Source organism: Botryllus schlosseri, chromosome 9 (genome assembly GCF_051294905.1).
Source record: "Botryllus schlosseri isolate E-star chromosome 9, Bs_hap1, whole genome shotgun sequence".
NCBI lineage: Eukaryota > Metazoa > Chordata > Ascidiacea > Stolidobranchia > Styelidae > Botryllus > Botryllus schlosseri.
In genome coordinates, this window is record NC_137244.1 from 5,039,070 (window position 1) to 5,064,936 (window position 25,867).

General features: G+C 41.1%; 1 protein-coding gene across 3 annotated transcripts in view; it reads left to right on the forward strand.

The window, feature by feature from the left end:
- Window positions 1-205: 205 nt before the first annotated feature.
- Window positions 206-25,867, forward strand: part of LOC145446941 (uncharacterized) — a 30,722-nt gene continuing 5,060 nt past the window's right edge. The window contains exons 1-5 of one of the 3 annotated variants that reach the window (XM_080325334.1): window positions 207-620; window positions 677-784; window positions 5,648-5,731; window positions 15,193-15,264; window positions 23,891-24,132. In XM_080325334.1, coding sequence (XP_080181460.1) covers window positions 332-620; window positions 677-784; window positions 5,648-5,731; window positions 15,193-15,264; window positions 23,891-24,132 — 795 coding nt within the window. In that variant the 5' untranslated portion in view covers window positions 207-331. Of the gene's footprint in view, window positions 621-676; window positions 785-5,647; window positions 5,732-15,192; window positions 15,265-23,890; window positions 24,133-25,867 lie in introns of all 3 variants that reach the window. The other 2 variants (XM_080325336.1, XM_080325337.1) reach the window with 2 other exon arrangements.

Here is a 25,867-nt window from a genome sequence, read left to right on the forward strand (position 1 = left end):
TGTGTCTTATATTTCATGAAACGCCGGTTAGGAACCACTATGGATTGCATGTCCGTTCAGTGGCGTGCCTTTTATGGCGTGCGGCATTACGTGTACGAGTAGCTGAAAAGCACAAGTCAGCAACCCGCAATTTTGTGAAAATGATGACTAGAACGTATTTCGAATAACAATGTGATGCCCCGGGCGCTATATGCGTCTCATCTGTGAGTAAACGTGAAGACTAATATAAAACGCAAAACTGCATATTGCGTACTGCAGCATTGCGGGATACAGTTCGCTAGAAGATAGTTGTCTGTATCCTTCATACTTTGTTTCCGAAAGATACACGAAAATGTATGGATGGAATAATTCCATACCAGTAGTAATCTTTGCAATTAGTCTAGGATCGGTAGCCTCAGATGAAGAGCTGAAATGCAAAGCTAGGCCTGGGTGTCATGTTTGGAGCTGTGACCCGGATCCTGTCCCGTCGATTGACAATCTCGACCTGAGTGAGTTCCCGATAACATGCAAAAGAACGACCCACTCCACTACTGATAGCAGCAGCCATGTCTCGGCAGGATCGGAAATTTTTTACCGGCTTCTGATGAGCTTTACCGAAGATATAACAACGGTAGAGAGAGGTATAACTCTGCCACCCGATGAACGCGACATCCAGGGTATATATGGATTTTTTTAGGAATTGATCTTGTCAAGAATCAAACGTCTCAGGATTTGCTACAAACGAAATCTGAACTGGAAAACTCAATCACGAATCTTACCCGCCTATCTGAGGAACTTTTCAAAGGTTCAAATATTTTATATGGATTCATTCATAGGTCACTAGGTTTTACAGGAAACTGCGTACAACCAATTAGCCGACTTGTAATAACATCGTATATAGTGCCGGGGAATAGTCCTTTCAGGCATATCGCGAATATAATCCTAGCCCAGTGGTTCCCAGTTGTTATCTCGCGGCCTATTACGGCTTCATTGCCGGTGATTACCATTTTTTTCAGTCATCAGCTTTCCAAGTGATACTCATCGTTTGGATATCCTTAAAGGAACGATGATGTATAGCAGTGGTTCTTTACCTGTTTTTCTTCAGCGTCCCCTTTCAGAAATTGCCTGAGTCTACCCCCCAACCCCCAACCCCTAATCAAGGACTGCAGTAAAAACAATGGGTAAGTGGTCGAAGTCCGTTTTCGGGTTGGGACTTCACTATTAGACCACTCGACTACTTAACAGTATGATTGTATGTGCTATTTCGGGATTGAATCCCGGTTTTTATGACAACCAACGGGTAAGGCCTACGGGCTCATAGTATTTGGATCGAGGTCGATGTTGACATCGAGAATTCTCCTCTGCGATTGGCAATACGTGAAAGTGAATTGCATTACGTTTTGTTTTATTACTTGTGTGACTACTGAATCAACTGAGAATGTGGTAGAGATTTTCTCACATTAAATTTAGTTCTGCACCAAGCTCTTCACTCTAACATGAAAGGGGGTAACAACACTAAGCAGTATCAGCCTTTGTGATGCGATGAAAAAATATTCTGACGATTTCATTTTGTAGCTCACAAACACAAGTATATTTTGTTAATTAATTTTGCAAAAAAGCTTCAAAACATTTTTAATGTACAAAGGACATCACTCTCAAAAGTTGTACCGTATACCCTATAGTGATGCCTTTTCGATTTCGACACGCAGTGCGCTGCAGAGTAAAATACCTAGTTCAAATAGTTTTGTGTAAAATAATCCGAGCTATCAGTATAAGTATCAGTTTATTAATATTTTCATCATTTCATAACACCACAAATCTGCGATACAATGAAGAGATAGGAAGGTGTCGAGTAGCTACCGCGACGGGAGTGTTATAACGGGGAATTGGGAATCCAAAAGTGCGCCAAATTCATTTTACATGAATTAAAATAAACCACTGCATTCATGGAAACATGGTCGGTGGATATTTTGCGATGAGCGCAACGAAAAACGTGATTTGACAGATTTTGTCGAATGTCAGTTTGTAATGAGAACTCGTGGATGTATAGAACTCTTGTTCCACTATATAATCATATCTTCTTGGTACACCCTCTACTGCGAGGCTATTTTTCTTCAGCGCCCCCCATACCGCCCCCTTGACCCCAGTGCCCCCCATTTCACCCCCTGAGCGTTTCTGCCCCCTTCAAAATTCTAATCGCCCCTTGGGGGGCACTGGAGACAAGGTTAAGAACTCTAAATTGAAGATAAAAGTGCGAAAAGTTCTGTGGAAGCAGCTTTTTACTCCAGAAATCTATCGTATTCGAATTTCAGCTGGAAGAATTTGCACGATATATTACACAATTGCACTCTAGCTGCAGCTAGATATCTTTCGCGTCGAGAGAGTGATGAAGTGAAAAAAATGCGTGCCATAAATTTAGTATAAGGTATAGATGCCAACCCGCGAGATGAAGATTTATCGTAATGCCACACAGATATATTACTGCAGCTGAAGAACAATGGTAGATTTCATGAAAATATTTTGGTTCCCGTAGGAATACGGTGGTATTTTTAAAATATGACTGCTGCCAAAAATTTATTCACTCTTATGTCTTATGTCTTATGTAAGACCACGTCATATTTAAAACACAGCGCCTGAGAATTTTCGTTATACGTCGACGGTGACCTAGCTTAATTGCTTTCACTGTGTTACCACTGAGGTGAAGCGGGTGATATCCCAAACTTTTTCGCGCTAGCAAACGATCTCACAGCCTCATATGCGGGAATTTCGGATGACTACCCGTACGGACGACGATATAACTAATTGACTCACCTGTTAGAATTGAAAGCGGGAATAATTTCACGATATCGGTTTTTCTGAGTTTAGAGAAGCTCTGGCAAAAGATTTGATAGGCCCTACTCAATCAAAATTGACCATACTGATATGAGAATTCGCTCAAAAACAGAACTGTTCAAGAACGAGATGTCTCTGGATATACAGGGTTCATGATCTACATCGGAAAATTCGTTTATTATTGCAACGCGTGGAGTTGTGGAGAAGGCTATGACATGTTTTCGATCTTAACAATCGAGAGTAAACTCAAACTACTCAGATTGGTATTTGCGCGTAAATTTTAAATGCAGTCTCACGTGAAATAGTTCTGCGCTACAATTTCTTGGAATTTCATAACGCTAATCACATCTCATTAATTCCCATAATTGTTTGTGAATATGCTAGACCAGTGGTTCTTAACCTTGTCGCCAGCGTCTCTCTCCCGAGGGGCGGTAGCACTTAGGGTGCGATGTGGGGTGCGCTGGGACGCTATGGTAGCGCCAAATAAAAATTGCGTAGCAGATGGTTTCTTTTTATCTACAGTTCCATATATCCCTGAGTTCTCGTTGCATTTTTTCCCTTTTACAAAATTCATGAAATCTCTGAATTTTTCTCGAAATACAACTACAGCTTAAACAATACATTTCAACAATAAATGATTTATACTACATTCGCGTACGTTTAGATAGCAAAGTATAGCTTAACTAGGGTTACCATATTTTTGGATCCGTAAAGGAGGAAAAACCAAAAAAGTTCCACTACCGGACTAGAAAAGTGCTGGCTCAAAGATTTTCTCGAGAAATACTGTGGTGTTGACTGAAAAAAGGTCATTTTTCTGGTCCTACTCCTGAACGACCCGTTCGAACGTTGACAATACACATTTCGCGTCATTTATGCCATTTTTCTGCTTTTGCCTGCTCATTAGCCTAGCTGTCAAAGCTATAAAAAATGTTCGTAAAAAGGACGACATTTAGGCATCCTCTGAGGACATTTTCGATTACCCCGAAACTAAACACAGTCCCATAGCGGTAGATAAGGGTGTTTTGACAATTGGAACTGCATCTTGCAGCTCACACTGCGTGTCTAAATCTAGGAAAGTGGCTCCGTACCACTTTTAAGAGTGAGATGCCTTTATACGGTAAACACACTTTATATTATTCTGGCAAATATGATAAACTAAAGTCCTTTTATGTGAGAGCCACAAAATCAAATTGTCAATACATTTCCTTACTTACTGGCAATGAATGATTCTGTCCAGTGTTATGACTCAAATGACCTCACATGCAGGTTATATAATATGGAATGCCGTATTTTGGGTGCATGCATGTTGAACTAATGAAAACTAGGCACAGTATTCCCCCTATTTTACCGAACTAAATTCAATGTTAGCAATACGCATGCAGAGCAAATATTCCTCTCGTTTTCAATTGATTTACTAGTCGCACAAAGCAAAAAAACTTTATCGTAGGCCTACCACCCAAAGCAAATGTGAAATCGGGGTGTGTACATGGAACTCGAATGGTATAAGCCCGTACGTTACAATAGTGATAACAAATTTAAGTTGATGACGAAACTCGTGGGTACAATTATTATATTGTTTATTAGTCGAGTGGTCATCGAGCGCGATTTAAACGCGTAATACTTCCATCGGTCAAGTCCACACCCTACAAGACTATACCATCGTCTTTAGTATAGCCCTTAAAATAGTGGTTCTCAACCAGTGTGCCGCGGCACACTAGTCTGTCAATTGGATGGCATAGGGGTGCCGCGACAGAACATAGTAAACAAGGTTGACGTATAATAAGACTTAGAGAATTCAAATTATGAGTATGACATAGTCGGCGGTTCTATTATTTTTATAGACTCTTGACACACAATTTACAATGTGATATAACGAAGATATGAGATAATTTCGAATCGACCAAGTAGGCCACGGTCTCTAAATCTGGCACCCTCTCAGCCCAATGCACGCTATAACGGTATTCGATCTTGATCTAACTTATTTTCTGCTTCTTTGCTCTTTTCCCTGTCTTCATTGAATTCTTCTTTGATGGGGGGTTTCTCTGGGCCTTTTTTACATGTATGGTATAGCGACACGGGGGAAGAGAATCTCAGATAAACTTCCGGGGCCTCATACCGTCAATTCCGGTGGAACGCTAACTCACCGATAAAGAGTAGCATTTGGGAAGGGGAAAAGTAAAAAAGGGTCATCCTCTGGGCAATTTGGTCGTGCGGTTGAGGTCTGGCGGAAGGTGGTGACCTTATTATAGTCACCACCATCAGGATCGGGTAGAACAAGGACATGACGTATAATTTGATTACCGAATTTCTTTTTTAATCTTCGTCTTGTCAAATCTTGCACTCAGGGGGACCTATACTCATTGTTTTTAACGTTCGTGGCATTTCGACATCTATGGTCATTTTCCAGCACATGGATTACCAAACTTTTGTTCCAAACTTTTTAGAAATCCACTTACGCATGCGATATGGCTTGGAGGAGTATAGATAAATCTCCAACACTCAGGAAGGTATTCTTGAGTCGGCCTCGGTCGCATTTGTACCCGCAGCCAATCGGTGTTGCAGCAGCCAATCGGTGTTGCAGCGGCGAAACGTAACGTTACTCCACTATCCCCAGCCATGTGGTAATCGAAATGTGAACTAGTTTTCCTTCTCAGAGGGTGCCGCGGGGTCCAAAAGGTTGAGAACCACTTGTGAAATAAGGAGGCTCCAGATCACGCCAATTTTCTAAAATGGGCACCGGAGTTGAAAAGGTTAAGAACCACCGTGCTAGACACAAACCCCGATCGCTGGAATCTTAATTCGATCCATGCAGACGCGCGATGTTTTCTATCACCAGAAATTCTCGAGTTGAGGCAATCGATTGCGTTTCTGACGAAGACAAATCAGAAGCTGGAACAAAACGTTTCAGACATGATGGAAAGTGAGTGAAGATCTTATAGTTCTAGTTGAGGTGAATTCTGACAGCAGTGGATCCTGGTTTTCTCACCTCGAGGACGACTTGAAGGTATACGGTACCCATGTGTAAAATAAGCAATGGTATATATTATCATGTGAAACATAAATACGGGAGAATCTTATTTGGATAAAAAATGCATCTCCACTGAACGTCTAAGACCGGAATTCATCACCTTTTTTGGTCGTGGCCTAGTATCCGGTTTGAAAATGTTCCGTGACCAACCTCTTATTCTAGATCAGGGGTATCCATCATACAGCCCGCGCAACGCATCCAGCGCGCCAAACCATTTCATCTGGCCCGCGAAGGAATTCTGAGTACATTGAAAATTCTTATAGTTTTCAGCACATTTGTAACAAATGTTGAGATTTTTTGCGAGAAATAGGCTACTTCCATGTTCACAGGCCCCATTATAACCACTCGACTGTACGGTGCTGAGGTTTCACTCTAGTTACCACTAGTAACAAGTCGGTAAAAGTGACATCCAATTTCAAGAAGGCAAAAAGTGCACACTAAGTTCAGAGTTTGATATAAATATGAACAAAAAGTGGTTATTTGCAGAAGCGAAAACGCCAATGCGGAACCGTTATATGAAGTTTACATGGAAAATATATTAGTTGCACAAATATATACATACAGCCGTAGAATGTACCTATTATGTTTTGTACACAGTGAGTTGAGATGTCAGAACATTCAATCATATGATGCAAACAATTCCTAAGACTCCTACATTATGTACAATGATTTCAAGGTCGGGCATTTTAAACCTACTCCACAGATTAATGTGGTGTGCTAAATTCTCAATGTAATCCGATTCGTTGCGGTTGAGTTCGTTGGAATTATTCACTATGCAATTAACATGGAAGGATGCATTTCTAGATATCCTTCCTTTTTATCATGTGTTATAAGTTTTTATAACATCGACTCTCTACTATCCTAATATGTATGAATCATTCAAACATGACATATATACAATCCTGTATAATTAAAATGTAGATAAAACAATCGAAGTGTAGCTCTTGTTCATGAGTCAGCAACTGATACAGACATGTAACTTACTAATTTTCTTGAATAGTATATTCATATTGAAATAAACCCGAATATTTTCGGCTGACACTCGTCAGGGGTAATCGTTAGCAACTAGTAGAGAATTGGAAAGAACATTGCATATCAACAATCGTATCACAAAATATGACGTCACCAGCATGAAATTTCGAATGTGAGAGCGTTCAATGTACTATTTTCAGAGGTTACACGAACTCGTTTTGTTGTCAGAGTTTAGGTTGGTGTATTCTGATAAAAGTCTACTCCAAGGTACACAAATGGAAGTGAGAATGGCCCCTCCCAACGACGCGAAATCGGTCGTCTCGATAATTATTCGCACAAATCGGATTATCGAACAGATGTTTGCCGATGGCAGAATTAATGGCCTTTGATCGGTCAGCATCAAGCTTAAGCGGATGAGGTAAGGGTGAGCTTTTCACCGAGCCTGATGCACGTGTTCTGATAAATCTGGAGACATGCTGGTTTATGCATTCCTGAAGACGCATTGACGTTCTTTCTACGTAGCCACAATCACAGTGGTCCTTATATTCGTACACTACATTACTTTGTTGAAGTGCAGGGAGCACGTCTTTGCGTGTTGAAGGGAGCAGTTGTGTAGTCGTAGAAATCACATGGGTTTTCACTGTGTCGTAACACTTACTGACCGCAGAAATCAATTGTTTTTGAAAGCGGGTGGAAATGGGACCAATCCAAGGTAGATGGATATAAACACCTTTGGTTGTTCGTTCGTTCGGCTCTGTTGACTTTTCCGCGTTGAATTGCTTTAATTTCCTCTCTATGTCGCGGTTGATGACGTGTTCAGGGTAACCGTTATCAAGTAAGTTTTTGCGGATGTTGTCAAGTTCGAAACTCAGTTTGTTACTCGTACATATCATCAACGCTCTATGCACGAGGGTGCCTATGAGGTTGATTTTTCCGCGTCGAGGACTAAATGAATTCCAACGAAGGTATTGGCCTGCGAATGTCGGTTTCCTGAAGACAGACGTTTCAAATTTGTTGGCATTGTGCTTTTCGACTAAGACGTCCAAAAATGATAGTGAGTTATTGCGTTCTTTTTCAATTGTGAATTGCAAGGCTGGGTGAAGCGAGTTTAAGCGAATGAGAAATTGATCACACTCCGACTCATTCCTGAATATGACAAAAGTATCATCTACATATCGGCGGTACAACCGTAGTTTGACGGACTCACGCTGGGAGAGAAGCTCGCCCTCATAATATCCTACGAAAATGTTAGCCAAAATAGGTCCCAGGGGACTTCCCATCGCTACGCCGTCTATTTGTCTAAACCAGTGGTTCTTAACCTTTTTTCTTCCAGCGCCCCCTTTCAAAAATTATCGTGCTCCAGCGCCCCCCCCCCACAACTTCATATTGTAAGTATGTAATAAAGACAATGAGTAAGAGGTAGGGTCGTAACAGCACTTCGTTAACCCCCCTAAAAACGATTGCCTTGCGCACCCATAGCGTGATAAACCGAACTTCTGAGGGCTTCGCCCCCATGATCCCCATATCGTGATTTTGATGGTCAGCAAAGTTTGTGTGGCCTGGTCGCCCTATAGGTACCAAAATTTTCCATAATGCATGAATGAATAGGTGGTAATTACATATATAAGTCGCTATAAACTTTTTATCCTCTCAGCCCACGTAATCAGATTTACCAGTAGCACTGAGTGAGCTGTTTTATAGGAAAATAAAGGGCACGTAGTTAATAATTAAACATATTCGGGCGTGCCCGCAGGTACAATTATTCGTTACCAGGGCCGTAACAGCACTTCGTCAGCCCCCCCCCCCCCAACAAAAAACGTTGGTCCTGGGCCCCAATCGCGTGATAAACCAAACTTCCGGGGAACTTCACTCCCAGACCCCTATTAGGCTGTCCGCTATTTGCTGATAGCCTATTAGGTATTTACATTGGGTGTCCATTTACTGAGGCAGCTACTCTCGCCTATTCGCGCGAAGTGCGAAAAATTTCACTAATTAATGATTGAATTGGTCAATATCATCGGGAATTGCATGTAATTTGAGATCAATTTTTATCCTCTCTCTGCTCACGTAAACACATTTACCGGTAGAGCTGAGTGAGGTGCAATGTTCCCTCTAAGCTGCGCACGTTCGCAGTGCTGACACGGTCTCTGCGCACGGAAAATATACGTTGCGCACAACAAATCCGGAGTTATTACCTTTTTTTAGTCGTTACGCACTGTTGTCCAAGGGTCAGCGCAGTGAGTTGTTGAGTGTGCGCAGACTCATCAAAACTTAAAGCGAACATTGTGGGGTTTCTTGGAAACTGTAGGGCCCGTTACTAATAATTTAATATATTCGGGCGGGCGAACCCGTTGGTGTGACTTCGTTGCATGATGTTATTTCGTGACCCCCTGTCTGCGATATCAAAAAATATAGAATCGCTCAACGGGGATATCGCTCAACAGGAATATCCCTGTCGCCCAATCGTACTAAACTAAAAGACGCACACGATTTCAGATTGGTATTTCTTCACTGACATATAATTTTTCCCTGCCAGATAGAATTCGTCTTCTGGGGTTCAGATTGCCAAGACAGGAACATTCGGTGTCAGTCATTTAGGCGCCCACGGACAATTAAACCTATATGTATTTTGAAGGCCATATGTAACGAAGTTTTCGGTGTTCATTTGCTCTGAATACTCATTAGGGATATGTCCTATCACCACATCATCTACTGCGAAGCCATTTTTCTCCAGCGCCCCCCATACCGCCCCCCTGAGCCTAGCGCCCCCCATATCGCCCCCTGAGCGTTTCCGCCCCCCTTCAAGATCGCCAGCGCCCCCTGGGGGGCGCTGGGGGCAAGGTTAAGAACCACTGGTCTAAACCATGGGTTCTCAGCCCTTTATTGGCCGTGGCCCATTTTCCGGTTTGAAAATGTGCTGTGGCCCACCTCTTATTTTGGAGTCATATTCCTGTTCAATGCGTGGTAATCGACTGAATCGATATGGCTATTTCTCTAAAATATGGGTGGCGACTGACTCTGAAGGCCTAACGGCCCCTCGTCGTCTCCCAGTCTATACTGCAATATTTGTTTCGTATACTTCTTTATTTATTGATGTGACGAATAAAAGACTATCTATCTATCTATGTGCATTAGGGTTGTTCAAAAAAAACTTTTTTTTCCAAATCTCACTCGCCTATTGACTAAATCGTCAGGTTGTCCAAGAAAACGATGCACACCAAATTTGACTCAATTCCAACCAGTAACGGCCGTGCAATCTTGAATTGAAATTTTTAAATTATTATTAAAAATAAAAAAATAAAAATTCTCAAATTTTTCTGTCAACCCCATGAAATTGTTGAGCTGTCTTCAAAGACGATGCAAAACAAATTCGAGTCAATTCCGACCAGTAGAAGCGGAGTTATGTGAGTTTTTCGTTGATAAATCGCGGATTATCCACCAATCAGGGATAATCCGAGAATTAGCAACTAAAAACTCCAATAACTCCGCTTCTACAAGTCGGAATTGGCTCAAATTTGTTTTGCATCGTCTTTGAAGACAGCTCAACAATTTCATGGGGTTGACAGAAAAATTTGAGAATTTTTATTTTTTTATTTTTAATAATAATTTAAAAATTTCAATTCAAGATTGCACGGCCGTTACTGGTTGGAATTGAGTCAAATTTGGTGTGCATCGTTTTCTTGGACAACCTGACGATTTAGTCACTAGGCGAGTGAGATTTGGAAAAAAAAGTTTTTTTTGAACAACCCTAATGTGCATTTTTCTCTTAATTTACTGATAATATTTAGATGTAGTGTAGACCTTTCGGCCTATTCAATCGCGCGAAGCGCGACAAAAATTCTCAAGTCGAATAAATATCCTCAAACAAACGACCAACGAAATAATTTGGGGCCCTTCGAGGTCCCGCAATCGGGGTATGGGTGCAGCAGTTACGGCCTTGCTAGATCATTGGCTGAAACCCCTGGGTATATTATGATCGTCCGCTGCTCCATTCGCATCGCGTAACACAAATGATCAAATCCATTCATCCATTGTGTGATTGGGATTTTAGTTCCACTATTGTGGGGAATAACATAATCATTCTGGGTCAGCTTCAAACAATTCATCGGTGAATGGGGGTACTACAGAGAAGTGGAGAAAGATTTTTTAATATGCATGCAATAGCACATCTTGTACCAAACCAACTGAAGTTAGGATGTAAGAATATTCAATCCAATGATACAATCAATTCATGTGACTCTTACATTATGCACATTGCACAATGATATCAGCGCGGACATTTTAAACCAACTCCAAATATTAGGGCGCTCTGCTAAATCCTCAATCCATTACGATTCGTTGCGGTGGGGCGGTATACCTCCACCAGAAGTTGCTAATAATTTGCAATTATGGCTATTTTTATCTTACAATAATACGACTTGCCTCAGTAGCCTACAGTAAATCAATACATCAATTACACTTCATTCCGAGTTTATTGCACACCCCTTTCAACGGCATACGACATATGCCCCAGCCCCTGCCGGAATACTTGGTTAATTCAGCATACCAGCCTTCCAGTTATTATACACTCGAAATTATTTTAGTTGCTGTTAGTCGTAGGTTGCCATAGCCAGCTGGAAAAGCCACCGTTTCTCCCTCCCGTTTTGGACTTGTACATGCTGACTCCATACGTGCCACTACGTCTCATCAGAGTCGGGTGAAAAGCTTACGTATAGCCTACGTATAATTCGATAATATGAATAAATTTTTAGCGATTAACATAACAAATATAACTAAACTTACATTAATTCCAAAATTTTCTAAATAGCTTTGTGGCCCACCTCAAATGCTCCTGTGGCCCACCAGTGGGCCATGGCCTACCCTTTGAGAACCCCTTGTCTAAACATAACATCGTTAATGCTAAACTCAACAGAACAGGTCGCAGACTGTAAAAGCTCAACGAAGACGTTACGCGGGATTGATGGTGGTGGTACTAATTTTCTCATTACAAACTATTCTGATTACAAGCACTACACACTCTCACTGCTAATAAATATTAATCAGAAACGAAATTTAGGAAGTAGTCAAATAGCATACGTCTATAATCTACATCAGGGGTCGGCAACCTTTTGGTAGTCACGGGCCAAATTTCGAGTGTACAACTTTTTCGCGGGCCGGAATTTTTCATAATACTATATTTTATGCTCACTTCGGTATGTTATCCTACATTGCTGCAATCTCAATCATACCATTAACAAAACACATGTATTTACACTTCAACAACGCAGAATAAATGTGACAATTGACGCAGCTTGCTTTGTGAAAGGTTTTCAACTTCTGGTAACAAGTCAGATGAAGCAAGAATCTGACCATATTTTAAATGGGCGTCCGAAATAGTGATCTTAGCTTGCTCTTCGTGAATTTCATTGTTGAAAACTATTGTTTACATGCGTATGGGCTACCAAATATCGATGCAATTTCTTTTGCATTGTTGGTCAAGCTGGGATAAAGACCAATTTCAAGAAGGTACTCTTTGTAAAGTCATGCAGCGATATGCTCTTTGTATGAAATTTGTCATTCAATTCAGCTGCATCGCATTTCAAAACGGCCAATTTGAAATTTTCAGGAAATGGTATTGGCGTCCACATTAAACGGAGTACTGAATAGTCGTAATTTATTTTATAGAGAAGGAATTTAGGAAAAGCTGGTGAATATTCAGTAATTAAATTTCGTATCACAGTTACAAATGCCGTGTTGCTACTAGGTTTTCTCTCCTCCAGTATAGGAACGTGAGCATAATTTCTTTGTATTGTTGACATTCCCAGGGTCGCAGATTTGTTTCGAATGCGCCTCAACATCTCATTTATTTAGCTGTTTTCCCCCGAAGTCGCAAATTTAATTTGTTCAGATGTGACGTTAAATGTACAAAGAAAGCAAGATTAGATAACCATTTTCGATTACAGGATTATGAGTCGGCGATATTTATATTTTCGAGGAGAGTTGCTATTTCATTTCTCGGTACGTACACTCGTGCAAGCATAGCTGCTCGACATGCGCCAACATAGCAGATATACAGGACATCGCCGTATTAATTCTCTGCTTCTTATTTATCTGGCGTAAATGTTGGTGATTCAGTTTGTGAGACCAAATCATATAAACAGTTCATCATTGTGGCCAAAACACTATTCAGGTTTGTTGTCTTGGCGCACAATGCCTTCTGGTGAATTTAACTATAAATAACTAACCTACGGAGGCTAGTTATTTATAATTAAACAGTGTAAGTTTTGAGATTTTGTCATTGCGTCTGAGATGTTCCAATCGTTTTTGGCGGGGGGCATAGCGTATAGTGGTGACGATAAGCGCCTACCAATCTAGCGGCCCGGCTCGATTCCCTCGGAGGTTTATCTGGGCTCCTCTTGTCCCGCCGTCGTAGTTCTTACGACGACAAAAAAGCCCAGAAAAAGACCCGAGAGAAGAAAGAAAGAACTCGCTAGGTATGGAAAGAACTAGTAGAAAGGGCCGCGGCTTCAACAAGATCAACATCGAAAAGAACTGTGACATCGGGCACTCTAGGCCGAGGTGGATGTTAGAATGATAGGATCGCAACTGCGGGTCGTTCGACCTCCTCCTATCTGTTCTTGACATCGCATTGTGTCTTATCGCATTGCACATTGTGTATGACTTGTTCAGATCAAAAATATAACTCAACGATTGATTGATTCCAGCAAGCAGAGGAAGGACACCTTTATTGTCACTCCTCATCTGAGTGGTAAACCCTTTAAAAAGTATGGTACACCTTCGGTTGCGAGATACACCCGATTGATAAGTAGCCTACTAATGTAGTCTACTCTACAGACAATCTTCATCTCCTACTTCAACCACCTTCGTTTTATGGCGTAACAGTAGACTAATACCATGTAGGCTACTTATATCGTAGATATGCCGCATTCTTTCCAAGCAGTGCTGCACTGCAGATTGAAACTCATTATGAAACGGCAGGCCGTATTCTTGTGATAACTAATTATGATGTCGCGGGCCGGACGATTTCGCTTGGCGGGCAGGATCCAGCCCGTGGGCCGTAGGTTGCCGACCCTTGATTTACATGCACGTAGTCAAGTATTCGACTTGCACTCTTCCCCAATCATTTGTTCAACCCAAGTAGCTGAGCTACACTACGAATATTTCATATTTTGTCAAGTGGGAAGCCCCGTTTGGTTATATTCGCATCAATTTCACAATCTTACAAAACCAACCGATGTATTTACACTGTCACAGCATCATGGTATAATTCTAAAAATTGCATCAATTTGTGACGGCATCGGAAGATGCATATTGCGATTTTATTCCTACATGCAACTGAATTGCAATTGGCAAATAATGTCAAATTTTGTCAATATCGTTACTAATAACAGTGATTGTTGGTACATAAAAATCCTATTTTAGTTATTATTAGTCATTTGAAGATACCTTTGAAAGCAATTGTTTTCATAATAAAGAAGTTGAAGTCTGAGGCGGAGTCAGGGTCATTTTCACAAACTCCGACTCGGACTCCAGCCACTATAGTTTCCACGTCGCCGACTCCGACTCAATAGGGCGAAAAATTAGCCAAACTTTGACTCCACCGACTCTGACTCCGACTCCACAGCCCACATGGAGTTGATAATTGATAATTGCGATCAGGGCTATTTCATGTTACAATATTACGACCTGCCGCATTATCGTAAATCTATACCAAATACACATGCAGATCAAGTTAATTGCACACCATTTGTAACGTCATGCGACATATGACCATGCCGGAATACTTGGTTACTTCAGCATTAGACTTCCAGTTATTATATAATCGAAATTATTTCGGTTGCAGTTAGCCGTAGGCTGTCATAGCCGGGGGCAAAAAGCCGCCGTTTCCCCCTCTTATTGAAATGAACATGTTTTGAGCGAGAAACACAACAAAAATATTGTGCATATCTATATTACACCATTGTTTTGACACCTTTCATATTTCAGTTACCGTTTCAAGATATGTACAGCTTCTACTGTAACCGGAAGGATGATCCCAGTATTGACAGCTGGGATGAAGGCGTTAAATGTGCAAACTGCTAGCCCGAAACTGATTTATTACAAACACATCTAATGTTTCTTCTGATCCAGTCCGGCCGAGTAAATAGATAGAAATTGAGTAGGCTACCATTTTTGCAATATTTGAGGGATCGAAGCATGTCGATACTATGATACTCGCTGCTGTCGGTATATGTGACGACTTTGCAGTTAATAAAAACAAAGCAAATCTTCGACACAATTTCCCCTAGAAGTGGTGTCTAAGGTTTATATGTCACCAATAGGTGGCCTACCTTATTTGCAATGTTGAAGCAGTGGCACTAAACTATGTTTTGTTTAAGCAGTAATCAGAAGTATGCAAGTTCAGCAGAACTCGAATTCAAGAATGATGAAGAATACCTCAGCAGACAATGAAGGTTACAATAAGTAGGCCTATACATATATTGCGTATCGATGGTATTACTATAGAGCAGTGGTTCTCAACCTGGGGGCGCGCCTCCCTTGGGGGGATCGGGAGGCTCTCAGGGGGGGGGGGCGAGAAATTGACAAAGTCAGTATAAATTGTGACTAAACATGTGTTTCACGACCATTCTGAGAAGACGATTGTTGAAAATGAAACTTATTTCGTATTCAAGAAAGCTTTCCAAATACAAACTCTAGCAGACGCGCTCAACGGAGTATAGGCTGATTTCAACTTCGTTTGAGCAAATTTTTGAAATTCTTTGGAGATTTAGAGAGCAATTCCCACGTGTAAGTCATTCATTGATTCATAGCTTTGGCAGTAGCCTAAAGCTCGGTGCGCTGGGCAGCTCTTTTTAGTAGCTGGCGAGCTGCACTGCCTAGGACAGACTTAGATGCAATATAGGTTGCCCGTTTTCGCCCTCAATTAGGCTACTCTAAATCAACACAATTTAATTCAATTCCAAAACTGATCAAATTTAGCATGGCAGGACAGAACGACGCCGTGCTCCATGTGGTCACTACCAGCATATCCTTATCTCGCACTAATAACATATCGATCACCACATATTAATGTTATCATCTTCAAACCTACAGACTCATCATACCTGACTCCAAAATTTATTAACATTTTGTGGATAAGTCGCTAGATCACAAATATTAGAAATAATGAAACTTCTTACATAATCAACATAAGTTACTTGATCCCATCTACCACTATCCAAAGATTTATCGGGATTACTGTTACAATGTTACACGTTCTGTACTTTTGAACATTCCGCTAGACATGTGAATTGATGATTATATGAACAGTATTACGTGGTTTCCATTCATCAAACGCATGATCATTAGGGCGGTTTTTTTTGACCTAAAAAAAATAAAATTTTGACCTAAAAAATCAAAATTTTGACTTTTTTTGACCTGAAAAAACTGAATTTTGACCAAATTTTGACCTAACGTATGCAAATTAGGTGTTTTCCCACATAATGTTAAAATTGTACCACTTATCTTCATTTCTGGTTGGAACTGACTGTCCTAACGAAGTAGTTTGGCCTGAAAAAATGTTTTTGGCTTAGAAACAGGCAACTTTTTACATGAAAAAAAATAATATTTTAACGAAATCTGGCCCTATGAAGAATTCCAGTGGTTACAATATGTATTATGGTAGAAATAATTAAAATATTTTGTAGTACAACGAGAGATACTCTCCTACATTATTGGGTAGAAAGTGCACGTCCTTACTATGAAGCTTGCCAAGGACGTTCTACAGCAGGAGTTGTTGGCTGACAACACTCAAGTTGTGCGTACACTGCTGTTGCTGGTGACACACCGTGTTGCTTCATTCTGACAATGTTGTCTACATCACAATTTTTCATCATGCGCTTCTTAATGTAAGAATGATGCGATGCGCTAAAAGTCTTTCTTCATTTAGGACAGTGGTTCCCAACCGGGGGGGAATTTCCCCCTTGGGAGGAATTTTGAAATTTTTAGGGGGGAATCTGGTTTTGGCATTGTATCGGAAGATACACTGGCTTCACAATGTTTTTAGATTTTTATGGTATAGAACTTTTAAGTAGAAATTAATTCTTTACATTTTTTCAACCTAGGTATATGTTCAAATGCCTTCCGTAGCTATTACACCCCATGATAAAGTGAGGCTCACGAGACGATTTCGTTGGGTCCGCGACAGCCTCTCGACCAAATTGCTACTAAGCAGGAAAACGTCAAGCCGAATTCAGCACAAGGCCGCTAGTGAAATTGTTTAACTTTTTAAGCCAACATATGAGCTAATGCGAAAAACATACCATACCAAATTCATCGATTCAACTCAAGTCCATAGCAAGCGATTTTGGTGATTTATTTTTCGTCAGCGGCTACCCGATCGGTCAAAAACAGGTCAAATTTGACTGTACCTTACCGAAGGTTAGTGCGGTCCAGATTTGCCATAGTTCGGACATATCTGAATATGTTTGGCAATTAATTGCTCAGTCAACACATGGTTGTGCGTTAAAAAGCAAATTTTATTAGTCACAGGCAACTTTTTCATAGGGGGGGTGGGGGATTTCAGCTCAAATATCGGCCAAGGGGGGTACGAGACGAAAAAGGTTGGGAACCGCTGATTTAGGATATTGCGTTACGTTGACCATAACACCATGTCCACCTATTATTTGTTTTATTTGACCGTTTAGGATTCACAATGGGCAGACGATTAGCCGTTTACAACGGTAGGCCTATAAAATAGGCTAAAAGCGGTAAAATATGAAATTGTAAGTTCACCGACAGTGCAAAATCTGCAATACAAACAAAATGCAGACGTCCAAATTTTTTTGACTTTATGAAAAATTTTGACAAATTTTGACCTAACGCTACAATTTTGACAAAATTTTGACAAATTTTGACATGTCAAAAAAAAACCGCCCTAATGATCATATATCGTTGTCTATTGCACGATGATGTCACAATGAAATTGTCGAATCAGGTGCCACATTGTCTGCACCTGTGTCGCCGAGGTTTGGGTTCCTATCGATGTTGTAATATTGTTATTGTAGGCAGCAGCGTGGGCGTGAATTTTAATCGGCATCGTCAATTCGCTTGAACTAGTATGAGTGGTAAAAAGAGAAAGTATGTCGAAGATTATCTGAAATTTGGATTCATAGAGACGATTGTAAATGGCGAAGTTGTGCCGCAATGCGTGATAAGTTTTCAAAAGCTGAGCAACGATGCGTTGAGACCAACTCTTCTGCAGCGTCATCTCGAGAATAAACATTCTGCCCATCAAATGAAGCCTCTATCTTTTTTCCGAAGCAAGAAAGTTTCATTTGAGAAAATGAATGGTGTGTCCTCATGCCGTAGCGTCGCATGCTCAATTGTGGTTTTGCATTGTGTCGCATGCTCATATGTCGGGCAACCGTTGGTTGCCTAATATTGCCTTCAATTACGTCAACACATTATATTAGAAGTATACGCTGGATGTATAGATGAAATAACACCGCTCAATAATATGACTATTTGACATACTGTAGTAGCCAAAGCAAATATTTTCAAATAATGAAACACCAGACTTCATCCTGAAGTTTTCAGGCATAAGCACAAGCTATTTATTGGATTACTGATGATGGGTATTGGTACCGCGTTGTTGATATTTCCGTCATACACAGGGACGGACGGTTTTATCAACTGTATTGCGATGATCTAACATTGCGTACATTCATAAAGCGCCAGGTCTACATTCGTGTATTGCATTTGTCCGCATCGCCGAAGATTCGGTTCTTGTTAGGATTGGAGGATCTCTATTATAGACAACAGCTTGTGTGTGGTTTTTCAGAAACAGTCATCCTCCATTCGTTTGTACATATCCTGATGCTACGTTTTATATTAAGTGATAAAACAGAGCGTTGTGAGGAATGAACCGATTTTGCGAATCCATCGGAAACCTTTCTGGTGAAAAATGTCCGCCGATTTGGGAATAGCCTACGCAGCCAACGATGAAGCCATACGGCGCTAGAACATGATTTCCTTCTTATAACGGTGCAATATATTACAGTTGAAATTGTGAATGCAGGCACCAAACATGCTCACAGCGCAATTTCCGCAATATATTCAGTGCCAAACCGTAAAAAAGGGAATGAGTAAGGCCTTGAGTCTGCCCACGGCTTGACTCGGAAAACGCTTGCTCAAACGCCGTATTTCGAGATCGACTGCAACCTCAGATCGTCATTGAATACCATAACCACAAAAGTACAACTCGAAAGAGCGCCAAGTTCAACTCCAGTCGAACTCAAACTCTTCTCTCGTTTCGCTTTCTGAATACCGCTTCTTACGCAATGTTGACGCAAAATGAGTTTGAGCAATGAGTAAGGTTTCTTGAATACGGGCCAGGGGTTGGCAACCCCCGGCACGCGTGACATTTGACAAACGCGCGACTATTTCATGAACTGGCATTTCGGCGTTTGGCATTTTCACACCACGAGACCCACGTTTCGGGCAATACGCGACTCCTTGTAGGTACTGACGGCGATAAAACCTTGAAATAAAATAACCGCCACATGTTGACCAAAATGTTCAACATTGATATGACCACTGTCCAGGCGCCGAAAAGACCAGCGCTCGCAGCTTGAGCCTCACGTATAAATTGAGACCCACAAATAAAAATAATAAGTCCCGTGTCGAATTGCGAATTTGGAATTGCTTTCGTCTCACGAAAGGATATATCTTTTTAGTTCGCCTGGTGTAAACGATTTCAATATATGTGGAGCAATGACAACCTTTATCGCTTAACCCCCATCTTTAGAGCTTTTCAGACAAATCTATATAGTCACAGACCATGCACCCACCCACCCACTCAATCAATTTGCCACTTTCCTCGCGCGGCAATCAAATAGGTTACGCGCTAATATATGGTCACATGCTCAAGTGTCGCATTGCGCAAGTGTCGCATGCCCAAATGTCGCATGCAAAAATGTCGCATGCTCAAGTGTCGCATGCCCAAGTGTAGCATGACCACATGCCCAAGTGTCGCATGCTCAGGTGCTGCATGCCCAAGTGTAGCGTGACCACATGCCCAAGTGTCGCATGCTCAAGTGTCGCATGCTCTAGTGTCGCATGCTCAAGTGTCGCATGCTCAAGTGTCGCATGCTCAAGTGTCGCATGCTCAACTGTCGCATGCTCAACTGTCCCATGCTCAAGGGTCGCATGCTAAAGGGTCGCATGCTCAAGTGTCGCAGGCTCAAGTGTCTGCATAGCCACGTGTCGCACGCTCAAGTGTCTGCATGTAGACGTGTCGTATGCTCAAGTGTCGCATGCGTACATGACCCAATGCTCACGTGGACCTTTGCTCTTATGTCCCCATGTTCATGTGTCCATATGCGCATGTGTGCCCATGCTCTTGTGTACCCATGCTCATGTGTCGTCAAGGCTCATGTATCGCATGCTCATGTGTCACTATGCTCAAGGGGCACTTAATAAATTGTCACCATGTTGATGTGTCCCTATGCTCACGTGTATCCATGCTCGTGTCTCCCTATACTTATGTGTCCCCATGCTAATATGTCCTCATGTTAATATGTCCCTGTGTTGAAGTGTCTACATGCCCACGAGTCGCCATGACCAAAAGTCGCTATGCTCCAGTGTCGCATGCTCAAGTGTCGCTTGCTATTGTGTCGCATGCTAATATGTCCACGGACCGCTGAAGTCTTTGGAGCGTCTTTCGTAATTGCTTACATGATAGCTCTAGAGAAGAAACCCCATAGTATTGGCGATTTCTCTTTCTAATATTACCACTAAAAGACGCATCGATGAGCTCGCAGAGGATATTGAGTGTAAAGGTATAGATAAGATTCACGCATCACCTTATTTTGCCATTCAGTGTGATGAGACGACTGATGTTGCCCAATTGTCTCAGTTGATGGTCCATGTTCGCTTTGTTGGGCCTACTTCCATTGAAGAAGACCTATTATTTTGCAAACCCTTAGAAACGACTACTAAATCAGAAGATATATTCGAACTTGTCGCCACAGTTTTTGATAACAATGATATGAAATGGGAGAAACTTGTTGGCGTCTGCACTGACGGTGCCCCTGCAAGGATTGGATCGCGAAGTGGATTCATCGCCAGGATACAGCAAAGAAGCGCAAATGCGGTAGGATCGCACTGCGTGATTCACCGAGAGGCTCTTGCTTCCAGAACTCTACGTGCTGCAATGAAGGATAATCTTGCAATATTCATTCGAGTCGTTAACTTTGTCAAAGCAAGTGCAGTCAATACGAGATTGTTTACTAAACTGTGTCAAGATATGAATTCCGATCATGAAACTTTACTGTTTCATACATCTGTTTGGTGGTTGTCAAAGGGTAATATGTTAGCTCGAATCTATGAAATGAGAGAAGAACGGAAGCTATTTTTGGAAGCTCATGGTAAAAAGGATCTGCTCCTGTCATTTACATCGAGAAGCTGCAACCGCAGTTGGCCTAATTTGTGAACATATTTCAAGCCGTCAATTATTTAAATCTCTCCCTACAAGGGAAGGATACAAATCGCATAGGAGACTATGATGCGATTCACGCTTTCGTAGAAAAACTTGGGCTGTGGTATCGTCGAATTCAAAAAGAAAATGCGGCTTCATTTTACAATCTTGACACTATCCTTGACAAAAAACAAATTGAACTGAAGGGCGAGCTCAAAGGCGAGGTGGAGAATCACCTTCAACTTCTGAAACAAGAATTCGAACGCTATTTTCCAGACTTGAATGACACCGAGCTTCCGGAATGGCAGATGACAAGGAATCCCTATCGTCTGAATGTGGACATTCTTCCGGACTATTTGCAAGAGGAGTTTTTGGATCTTAAATGCAATTCTACTGCAAGAGACGACTTTGAAGCACTACCACTTACAGAGTTCTGGGCGAAATATATCCACATCTACAAGAGTGTAGGCGGTGTGGCTATATACGCATACTTCCATTTTCATCCACTTACCTGTGCGAAAAGGGTTTTTCTACTCTTGTGAGTATAAAGACAAAATCAAGAAACAAACTCGACTTTGAATTCGATATGAGATGCGCATTATCTGCCATCTATCCTAGAATTGAACATTTGGTATTCAAAAAACAGTCACGGCTTTCACATTAAGATTAGTCTCACTGCACCTTGAAATAAATTGAAGTATTGTTCAATATTTTTTGGTATTGTCAAACAAGTTTGGGGGAAATTTGTCAGAAATGTAAAATACGGCATGACTCAACAACTGGAATGCGGATTCAAAATTCGCGTAAGATATAGGCCTACCATATGTATACTATTGGATGATGTGCCCTTTTTTACATGACTATATGTGCAAGGGGGGCGCAATATTTTTGACCGTCGCCAAGGGGGGCGCATGTCCAAAAAGGTTGAGAACCAGTGGTCTATAGTGTCTATTGAGTAAGCATGTTACACCATAATTTAAAATGTTTCAGAGCCTACTCTTATCGACTGCTCTAATGTTGTATTTCCACCATTAAATATTAAACTGGATCGCATAAAATTCTTTTAAAGGCTCTGATCAGAAAGAGTGTACGGTCCAAATACATTCACGAAAAGTTTCCTCACTTGAGTTAATACAATATAGGGTGTAATTGTTGGACCTCAAAGGCGGAAGGCGGATTTGGAAAAAATGCATGACACTCTTTCATTGAAGTTGCATCGAAATTACTTGGAAACACTAACAATCCTGACTATTTGGACGGTTTAGTTTGATATTATATAACCTCAAATCCGATAAAGTAAGTTGAGAGCTTTGTCGGATGTGTTTCGTATCATATACGGACCTTTAACGGGCATAAGCGTCCTCAATGCACCCGAATCGAATCACTCAGGTACTCGATTTTGCCCAGTCCTAGTTATCGATCATTTTGCAAGTCGAGAGGTGTCGCGGACCCCCTAAAATTGCTTCTCGGACCCCGGTGGGGAACCACTGTTTTAGAGGTTATTATTAATTTGGTGAATAATATTGTTACTTGCATATATTGCGTATAATTGATCTTCTTCCCCGGTAGAGCTTATGAATTTGTATTCGAAACTCAACGGTTAAGAATATCGGTGATAGGTTCTCGCGTTTTAGCTCTACGCGGGTTCGCCATGTTTATAATAATTTGAAATATGTCGTTATTTCGTGATCTCCGGTAAAGATTACCGCTACTCAAAAGATATTGGAATCGTCCACAAGTATAGGTCTATACTAGACCTAACGAAAATAAAAATTCCAATAGTGAGACGCATGCTATTCCAAATTCGCATTTCTTCACATGGTCCCATGGTCCCCTCTGCGGTTCGAATCTGTACCGCGGGATTCAAATTTGTAGGAACGGGAAGATACGGTGCTGGCCTGCATGGACATTGTTTGTGGCCCACGATCTTCTGACATCCATCTGAAAAATATCCTACTTGTAATAACGTATTAGGTGACTATTTCTAAATGCTGGAAATTATTTCTGTATCAAAATATTGATCTACAGCACATTCATAACTTCCCCATCCGCTCAAATCACAACCACTCTACGATATAAAATGGCTTTGACGATAAAGACATTCTGCACTCAAATGGGAAAGGCCGATGAGAATGTATCGAACTCGCACTGACTATATACCAATTACTGAGCACCAACAAGAGCGCCGTGTCACTTTCTCACATTGCTACTAGGCATCCTAAACAATAGACACCATTGCCTTTATTGTCATTGTTCTTTATTTTCGTTGTATCATATAATGTTTTGGAAAATGTAGTCCTTAGAGAACTCGTTATCACAGAAAAACGGTGAACCTATTTTTTTGATGGAGCAATGACAAAATTTGATCTAATCTACTTTTAATTACTGATATCAGAAAGGATTGAAAATGTCACGGTCTGACTCTGACTAACGACAACACAAATACATTTAAATGAAAGGATATGAAGGATCGCATTTCATTAGCCTGATGGATGAGCTTGATTCAGTGTAGCGAAATATATGATATAGTCTGTGCTACTGAATCCAATTCCTCTCGATTGTACCAACAATCTTTGTGACGACATTACCAATAAAGAGCTTGAATATTCTCTTCATTGCAGAAGATGACTGCAGAAGACGAGGAGGGCTGCTTCACTCTGGAAAATGTTTCAATACTCATATTTCATCATCTGCGAATATGAGTTATGAACAGGCAATTGTAGAATGCGCAAAACACAGAGCTCTAATGACTGAAATTCATGATCGTGTACAACAAACGGAGTTGTACAACTTCGCTCTCACGAAGATGCCAGCTGGTATACCACGCGTCAACATATGGTTGGGAATGGAATACAAACGATTGGTAGTTAGATAAATTTTCAACTATATATAAACTATGCGGTCATACAGCGTTAGAATCGATTCGCTACGTTCGAGTAGCAAGCCATGTTAGAGCACTTCCATCGAGTCAAAGTAATTCATCTCAAAATTTCTGATTTCGAGTCAATTTTAAGTCGGTAAAAGTTTTGACTTCGATCTTAATCGAAGAGCTTCGTGGAGGTACAGAACTTCAATATACAATTAAATAGTATATTCATATTGAAATGAACCCGAATATTTTCGGCTGACACTCGTCAGGGGTAATCGTCAGCAACTAGTAGAGAATTGGAAAGAACATTGTATATCAACAATCGTATCACAAAATATGACGTCACCAGCAAGAAATTTCGAATGAGAGAGCGTTCAATGTACTATTTTTAGGTGATACACGAACTCCTTTTGTTGACAGAGTTTTGGTTGGTGTATTTTGATAAAAGTTGATTCCAAGGCACACAAATGGAATTGTGAACGGCCTCGACCTACGATTCGAAAACGGATCGTTTCGAATTCGATTCGAATCGTAGGTCGAGGCCGTTATGAATATACTATTTAATCGATCTTAATCGTGGTTTGTCAACGCTAGCGAACTCTTCGTAAGCAGTATGGTGTCAGAGTCAATGCTGCGAACTGTTCGCACCCAACTCATAATCTGCTACTGTGAAGAGAGCGGAATAAATATTTCTATCCCCTTATCCAATCCAAATCCGAAGTTTTAAATCCATATTCAAATCCAGAATCCATTTCGTCCCATGTCTAAATCCAAGTTCAACTCCTGTCATCAGACATGGGGTGATTACTGCATGAATGTAATCGATTGCGATAACGATTACTTCGGAATCACGCGATTACGATTACGATGACGATTACAGCAAAATCAGGAAGTAGTCGATTACGATTACGATTACATTGGAAAAGTAATCACGATTACTCACGATTACACTTATTTTGCTTCTTGAAACTAATCTCAGAAGATATATTGAAGACAATATAAGGTTGCGATGAAAAGGCCTAATGAGATTACAGCTTTCTTTATAAATGATACGTCATTTATTTGTTACGTCACAATTCACCCATTCCTCCTTTGTAGGGGACGATTTATCGCACCCAACGATTTGCATTCTTGCCAGGCTCGAAACCGCTGCTCCCCAATCTCACCAATGGGTTGGGAGCGAGCTCGAAAGGCACTCAAAAGTATTTCGCAAATCAACAGAGAGTATTTTCGAGAGATTAAATGAACTTTATAATTTTCTTCGAGTGTCTCTAGAATGACGCTAGAATGTCTCTAAAATGTTTCTAGATAGCTTGATTTTGAAATGCATAACCCTCCAGCTCAAGAAAGAAGCATGCATAAATTATAGGTATAGGCATATCGGTCCCAATCATTACCGCGCCACGAGACACCAAAAGATATATGCAGTTTCGGCCAACATGCGACTCCACACGAAGTGTGCTACCAAAGCAAGACCCTTACCGAAACATAGGGTACGTAGCCTATCCATTGTCAATAGCAGCGGTGGGTTGGCGTGACCAATAATCATGTCCTTCCAATCTGATCCCCACAATATAAATGTCATCCGGGGCACCCACGGAGAAATGAAGACATGACAATTTGTGTGTGCGTCTCACGAAAGTTTTTCTATTAGTCTGCTACGTTTGGGCAACTACAATATCTTTTGATCAAGTAACAGACGGGAGGTCACGAATTAACAACAGAATAA